This window comes from Prunus dulcis, chromosome 2 (assembly GCF_902201215.1).
Source record: "Prunus dulcis chromosome 2, ALMONDv2, whole genome shotgun sequence".
NCBI lineage: Eukaryota > Viridiplantae > Streptophyta > Magnoliopsida > Rosales > Rosaceae > Prunus > Prunus dulcis.
Genome location: NC_047651.1, coordinates 3,610,664 through 3,618,827, shown reverse-complemented (window position 1 = coordinate 3,618,827; position 8,164 = coordinate 3,610,664). Strand labels below are relative to the sequence as shown.

The following is an 8,164-nucleotide window of genomic DNA, read 5'->3' as shown; positions in this document are numbered from 1 at the left end:
GCCAATAACGGGTTGATACATGTGCTTTTATATGGAGGGCAGTTTGGTCATATTATCAATTGATACTGTGCCCACTCCATTTCCAAATCGGTCTCCAATTTGGCAAATTATATTCTCTAGAATAGTAATCATTTGTTCAAGTGTTCTGTGAGAGCAAATATTTACACGCCAATAGTAGGATGCCATGTGACATGTCCCATGTGGACGAAGGGATGTCTATACCTACCGAATTACCCATGTCTAGGGTGGGAAAAAGTGAGACACATCTTGTCATGCATTAACCGGGGACCGGAGCTAGTACTAGAGGTCACTTTCTCCGCCAGGATAATGAAGAGCTTGGGCCATGCGTAGGCCCACATGCATGGGTAGGCCTAGCAAGACCTTTAGGCAAACAAGGCACAAGTGCCCCGCAAGCCTTAGATAAGGCTTCTGATTTTTTTTTTTTTTTTTTTTTGGTTGAAACTTTAGATAAGGCTTGGAAGGGCTCAAAGGAAGAAGCCGAGTATGACTCATTGTTAGGCCTTCTTCAATTCATGAGGGGCTAAATTCAAATTTCTCCTCTCCAAAAAGTGATTAATTGGGTTTTGCCTAGACTCAAATTGTTTTCTCTCTCTCCCCTAGTGCTGACACGTGCTCATGCCACAGACAAGACCATCAGAACATGTAACCAGCGCGGGTCCGACTATTTTCAGAAGCACATGGGCTCTCTCACCTCAGCGTGGGGTCCAGTGAATAGTATTGGGTCCAGGCAATACTTGAACCCATATTTGGGTCCTTCATTTTCTTAGGTTGGGAGAGATTTGGGGGGATATTTTGGGTTTGAGTCCAAGTGTTAGAGATGGCCTTAGGCAACATATACAGAGAGACAAGCTAGCCGGTAGCTGCCCACTATTAACAATATCAATATTGTTCCTAACTTAGAGCAAGTCTTGCGCGCACTCAAAATCGGGCAAAAGGCTACCCTTGCGAGCCCAAACGACCTCCAGCGCACAACCAACAGCAAGGGCAAGTCCTGGGTCCCACCAGCCTGGGCAAGCCCAAGGGCAGATCTTGCCTGGGCTTCAGCCCGAGGGCACTGACGTCAGCGAGCAAAAAAAAAAAAAAAAAAAAAAAAAGAAATTTTATAAAAAAAATACAAAAAAATTATGGATGTTCAAAAAAATTATGGATGTTTTCCCTATAAATACATAACAATTTTATTCACTTTCCCTATGAATACATAACAAGTTCATATTTTGTTGCATATTCTTTTTTTTTTTTCCTTGCTCTTGCCCTTGCCCTAGCCTTTTGGGGTGGAACCACAAAAGGTAAGGCTGCCATTATTCACGTGAATAGTGGCAGCCCTTGCTTGTCCTTGCCCTTACCCTTGTCTTAGCCCTTATGGGTGAAGATACTCTTAATCTCCTCTAAAGTCTAGTAGGTGTGGAGGTTTTCAGAAAAAGCCTATGTGCTATTGGTAATGGAATTGTTCATTATATATATTGTATTTTATTCATTTAAATTTCCGATGTCGACTTTATATTCTTCAACAATGCTTTATGTGTATTACAAACATTATCAGCATGAGAGAAAGAGAGGACATCAATCGAGAAGGTATATAAGCATAATTGCATGAACCTGAACTTTAATCCAGAGCTTTACTTAGTCTCCGTGTTACAAATGCAAATACCAGTAATCTTCAGCACTCCAAACATTAATTCTTCACATAAAGTCATATTCCTTAGTTTTTGTGTATTCTTTTAAAACACTAATACATTGTTGACTTTGAAGATTGGTGACTGGGTATGCGTGAAGCGACCTGTTGCAGAACCTTGGTATGCATGAGGTGGTGAGACACACCGTAGTGTTGGAAGAACAAGTGAGACAGAGAATGATGGCCTCCTGGTAAATGAAATCCAAATCGACCAATACCATGGCATTCTCTTCATTTCAATTGTTCTCATATTAGATTCACCGCATATCATTCATTACATATAACATATCAGATTGATGTACAAATTAATCTGCCTGGTCCGTCTGCTGCTTCATTGCCTAGCAGCTTAATCTATATGGTTGCGGCGAGTTAAGGAGGTAAGATTGAGCTGGATAAACCCTGCTTCGTGTAATGTATTGTTGTTTGTGAAGCTTAAATCTTTTAGAGGAAAGAAGAGGGCTATGGTTTTGGGAGATATGATGCAATGAAAATTTACTGGGCTGTTTGGTGCAATAGGCATAGGAGGGTCTTTGATAATATGAAGTAAGAGGTAGTGTGGATCAGTTGGGGAAGAGGGTTCATTTTTCGAGCTCCTTATATTGGACTCTGTATCCTTGGAGTTTAGGGAGTTTTCTTTCTCTGTCATCTATTCAAATAGGTAAACTGCTGTAATTTAGATCTTTTTGATGGAATGCTTCTGTTTTGTTCATTTGATGTTCGAGTTGTTCTGTAATGGTTTTTATTTTTTTGATGAAAAAAAGTTTAGGGAGAGACTGACTACTCTCACCACCAGTGTCAGGGCATACCCACAACCTCGAGTCGAAAGAACTTACGTTTGGCACCCAACTACCAGCTGTCACCGGTATGAATTTACGTAGGAATTTACAGTTCTTGTACCAACAAGATACTTTATTTTGGCTTGCACATGAGTTGTGTTTCTCATTCATAAAAAAAGGAATAAGTTTTGTCCATGTGCACAATTTACAAAGATACATAAATAGGACTATAAGTTGAAGGCATATTACATAGCTAGAGGGTATGTATATCAACTAAGGATCAGTTGACCTGTTTTTCGAGCCTAATTCCTAATTTCCAGGAGTAGCATCTTCCAACATGATTGAGATATTCTTATGGTAATTGGCATATATATTGCATTTATAATATCTTATGTGCAAATGATTTTCTCTTTTTGTTCCACAAATCATTCTTTTAGCTGCAAAGTTCTATTTCATGAGACTTGAGATGTTACATGTGTACTTGTAGACTTGAGAAATTCTCCCATGTCTGGAGGACAAAACAACTTGTGTAGGTAACCATGCATGATTTCCGAGTTGAAGCTGATGTTGCAATCATAGATGTCACCTCAACTGCTTACTTCAATGTAAATGCCTTTCTCTATAAGGGTCTACGTAGATTAATTTCTCAGCAAGATTTAATATGGTTCATTTAGAATCCTATTTCCATCAATTTTTTAATTTTTAACTTTTTCCGATTTTGTTTCATGAGACTTGAGATGTTATATGATTCTATTGTGCATTTAGAACCTAAACATAAAAAATAAATTCCTGTTTTCATTTATTTATACAATTCGAATTTGAACTTCTTTTTGGCACAGGTGGAAAATGTTTGTCGGATTAGATTTCTCCCGACAAATGCCACCTCCGCCGACGAAATTTTGTTGGGAGAGGTTTTTTTTTTTTTTTTTTTTTTTTTTAATTTTAAAAATATAAAATTAAGTTCTTCATTTTTGTTTTTTCGGCCAACTTCTTTAATTTAATACATGTGATTAAGTAATATGTTAGCTTTTTTTGAATAACTTTTAATCAGTAATTACGTTTTAATTATTATTTCTTTAGTGAATTTTTAAATATGTTACTGATTTAATTCTATTGTGCAAAAACGAAAAAATAAATTACTCATTTTCATTTGGGTGTCTTAATTAAATCTTCCCAAAGCCCAAGATTCAGAGCGAAACCTAAATCATAAAGCCTTGGGTCAAGTTACATGATTATCCGACCCTAATCGAGTCCTAGGTGCCCTACAATAGGTTTATAGTTAGGGTTCGAGGCTTGCAAACAGTTTTGGAACAAGTTCTAATAAGTTCGAAAGCTATGGTTTTTGTTTCGAGACTCGGATTTTTGGTTTGGAGGCTAAAATTCCATTTTTCAAATAATAAAATAATTTTCTAGAATTTTTAAATAATTGAAACTATTTTAAAAATAATTTTACATTCCACAAAATTCTTTAAGATCATTAAACATAATTAATTAATTTTTATTAAGTAATTTCTTAATTCAAATATTTAAATACTAATTCTTCACTAAATAAATAAAAGTAATTAAAACATAATATATTCAACGGCTATACCTTTAAAATATTCTATTTACTATTCTATACCTTTAAATAGTATCGCCGAACGGCCATACTTCGTAAATATAATATTTTAACAGTATAGCCGCCCGGATATACTCCAAAATATTATATTTACAATACTTTTAAGTATAGCCGGTTAGTTATACTTTAAAAATATAATATCTTAATAGTATAGTCGCACGGATATACCCCAAAAAAGAATATTTTAAAGTATGGCCGTCCGGCTATACCCTGTAAATAGCACTAAAAAAAAAACCTCTCCCGACAGACCAAGCATGTTCATACATGGTGTGGCTAAATGATTTCATCATTTGAGACAACATCTGCCTTCAACTGTCTGCTCAGTCAATAGACTTCCAACATATCTCAAGTGCAATGGAAAATTCACGAGTTACATAAAGATTTGCAATGATTTTTCTGTTCGAAATTTTCTACTGGAGACTGGAAATGCTTCTTATAAGTGGTTGAGTTGCAATATATTTTGTAGGATCAAAGGCCGTCCAGAGAGACCTTGTGCATATTTTTTCGAATTATTATAGATATATTGACTTTCCTGGGCAATGAATAGGTTTTATTAGCACAACGCATGCCCATAGAAACATAACACAAATCAATTAGGTTAAGTTCCAACTCTAGAGGCAGTCCAAAGGCATAAACAAATAAATCTCTTGTCGACCGAAAAAAAACCCCCTCAAACTCTTGCAATACAACAACTTCAGCACCTTGAAACCTGCAACCTCCATTGTGCCCTAGAAGTCAGCGGTTCGAAACACGAAAGAGCGCCTCTCATCACTTTGTTTGAAGCCTCAAAGTGAATTCCTGCAAAGTCAGAAGAATTTCCTTCAACCTCTCCTTGTCCTGTGCATCAACCAAGTTGCCATCACTGTCGAACTTTTCAGGAGCTTGAGTCCATCCAAGAAAAACTCGGGCTTGTTGATGAAATGAAGGTCGAGAGAGTCCGACTTGGCGGACATGATATTGGGATCAGCCACCACCAAAGCCTCCACAAGTTGGGAATTGTAAAACACTACTGAAAATCGCCTTTGTCAAAATATCCGCCAATTAATTACTTCACAAAATTAAGGAAAATGAATCTCTTAACCTCAAGCTTCTTTTTTGTGTGGCTAAAGTTAGGATGAAGCATATGACCGTTTTCTCACAAACACATTGCCAAAGTGCCGAACTTGACATCACTCATCTGCAGCAAATTAAGACTTTTCTACTACATGTTGACACATTAAAAGCCTAAAGACGGGTATATAAAGAGTAAAGATAAAGGAGGCCGCACCGCCTGTCATCGTGGTAAGCACATCAGTGCTCATTGGTATTTATCCTTATTAAAGCTAAACCATGATGCTAGGTCCAAAAATGCCAAGCTAAACTATGACAAGTTACTGAAGGTCGCAGAAAAATGAGGGTCAAAAAACGCAAGAAAATAATTATTAAACATCATCTACGAAATTTCTCAATGACATACATAGATAACAGAAAAATAAATTTTGCAAAGTGCAATTCAAAGACCATATAGAATAAAAACAAACATCTAATACAATCCCAAGACTGTTGCAAGTCAAACAAAACTGCTATTGTCTCCTAATACAGAATGTCATCCGTTCTTAAATGAAAACTCAGGAAACCAAACGGTGTCTAAGTAAACCATTTCCTTAGGAGAGATCAGAGCTAGCTGGGCCAGCACCAAAACCACCCGCTCCACCAGATCCACCGGCACCACGACCAAAGCCAGGCCTACTACCCTGATATTTCAGGAGAAAGCATACAAGTTAACAAATGCATCATTTTTCCAAAGTGAGGAAATCTTCTAATCATACAACACATTTAAGTGGGCAGTACATAAGTTTGTCAAGTCCTCAGTAACAAGGTACATGGGATCAGATAGAATACAACTCCAAAATGCAAAGAAGAATAGTATATCATCGAAAGGCAATTGATCTCCAACCCAATACATGGTAAAAGACATAGTACCTAAATGAGAAATATAAAACAAACTACTTGACAACAGAAATATTACCCCGAAAGAAGGTCTGTAGTCAGCAGGTGCTCCACCCTTGTCACCAAAATCACCCCCTGGTGCACGAGGACCTGAACGGTACCCATCCCTGTCACCAAATCTGCGTTCTCCTCCATCAAAACGAGGTGGGCCACTGTTCACATCATCAAAACATCCACATTACATTCCAACAAATCATAGGGTTCAACATACGAACTAGAAAAGGAAGCACATATCTGTCACAGTACTAACACAAATCAGTAAAATAACTTCTTCCTAAATGATCGATATCACATACTCTAGAACTTTAAATTAAACCCGAATAAAGTCCAAGCTTTCTAACAAACTTCTCAATCATTCCATCAACCAAACCACATTTCAATCGATTACAGTATTCAATACAATCTAATTTCAAACCGTCTTGCAGTTTCTTTCAGAACTCCAAAAACAAAAAGATTGTTGAAGCAGTTTACCAAATTAACGACTTCCTGTACAAATTACATGCTCAAACCACCTTATCAGCTAAACCAAATAACACAAACCACCTATTTGAATACCCATTTACAATTAGAACTAAGAATCACAGAAATCCTTCAAATAAGGCCACAGTTACAAGTCGCTACCATAAGTTATTCAAATAATCAAACAAGAACACTCAAAGAAACAATCCCAGTTACAAAAATCAATAGACCCAATAACCAATAAAGACGATGAAACAAATCAATTACCGTGGGCGGTCACCAGATGGGCCCAAGGGGCGACCAGGAGGCTTGGCCTGTTTCTTCAAAGTTGCAGGGACAATCTCAGATGGAAGGTTGAGGTAGTTCCTCAAAAACTCAATACCATCATTGGTCAGGTACCAGTAGTAGTGCATCCAAGCGAAAGTTTCTCTCACATACTCCTTGGATTTGAAGCTCTGCATCAGCTTAATCACCTGCAGATTTGGCACATCGATTTCTGGGTGCTTTGCCAAGTTATAGTCCTTCTTTGCATAGCACACTCCCTCTGTTGAAATTAAATTCAACAAATTTTAACAAAATATGGAAACGAAGAACCAAAACTTCATTGAGAATAAATAAAAATCTAAGCTTTTTGTGTGTACCTTGGAATAGGTATTTGGAGATTTCCCTCCTGTTCTTCTCTGGGATGATCTAGGATAGAAAAAACCAAACGTAACAGATCAGAACCATGAACAAACAAACTTTTCTTTTTCATTTTCATTTCAGTTTCACAAGAAACAATCATAGAATTGGAGAGAGAAATACCATGGTTGCGAAGTTGAGCTGACGACTAGAGGAAGAGACGGCGGCAAACAAAGAAGGTCGAGGTCTCTCTCGCACTAGAGGAAGAAAAATAAAAGAGAGAAATTCGTTATCTTCCAATACAGAAGATCCACATCCAATAGATGCAAGTTTTGAGCCGAAAAAAGCTTCGGAGAATCCATGAATTCATAAACAACAATGAAGGCAAATATTATACAAAAAACAGTAAAGGAAATTCTTTTACCTGTGTTAGAGAACAAATGCAAATAGGATTTAAATACTGAAAAAAAATGAAAAACTAGAAAGAAGGAACATCAAATAGCAAATGGAGAGGGCATCAATAATTATCAAAAAGGAAATATATACAATTTTACCTTACTTTTACCCACAAACCAAATAAACAACAATGAGTCGAGATAAGAAGAGAAAGATGAGAAAAAATCATACTCAGATACAGACGAAAGATGAGATATACCTGATACTGTGATGAGAGAGCAAAGCAAGTACCGAAAAAACAACAATGAGTCGAGATAAGAAGAGAAGACGATAGAACAGTGAGGAGGAGGCGGCTGGAAAGAAGAAGAGTTCGATTAGGTTTTACGAAGTTATCGGGCCGGGCTTAGGGCCTTTTCAGCCCTAAAGAGTTATCGGGCCGGGTCGGGCCAGTCCTATGAAATGGGCCATTATTTTGGCTTTATTAAACTCCATTCATTTTTTCCGTTTAAAAACTCCATTCATAATTAAATATGATAACAATTCCTTGAAATTTTGAAATAATGTTGAAACAAAATTGAAGTAGACTACAAAACAATCAAAAAAGAAAATATT

The 8,164-nt window shown here is 37.0% G+C and overlaps 1 protein-coding gene across 1 annotated transcript; it reads right to left on the bottom strand.

Annotated features, from left to right (window-relative positions):
* Positions 1 to 5,559: 5,559 nt before the first annotated feature.
* On the bottom strand, positions 5,560 to 7,961 carry LOC117620083 (40S ribosomal protein S10-1-like). Its single transcript, XM_034350177.1, has 6 exons — positions 7,812 to 7,961; positions 7,340 to 7,413; positions 7,177 to 7,225; positions 6,803 to 7,079; positions 6,096 to 6,228; positions 5,560 to 5,820 (listed from the first exon to the last, which is right to left on the bottom strand). The coding sequence occupies exons 2-6, from the start codon at positions 7,340 to 7,342 to the stop codon at positions 5,731 to 5,733; spliced, it is 552 nt and encodes a 183-aa protein (XP_034206068.1). The 5' UTR covers positions 7,343 to 7,413; positions 7,812 to 7,961; the 3' UTR covers positions 5,560 to 5,730.
* Between the last annotated feature and the right edge of the window lie 203 nt (positions 7,962 to 8,164).

Excerpts from the sequence above, each read along its gene's own strand:
- LOC117620083 (XM_034350177.1), bottom strand. Across the intron at positions 6,229-6,802 it reads CCATCTGGTGACCGCCCACG|TGGCCCACCTCGTTTTGATG; the intron begins GTAATTGATTTG and ends TGATGTGAACAG. Across the intron at positions 5,821-6,095 it reads ACTACAGACCTTCTTTCGGG|GGTAGTAGGCCTGGCTTTGG; the intron begins GTAATATTTCTG and ends CTGAAATATCAG.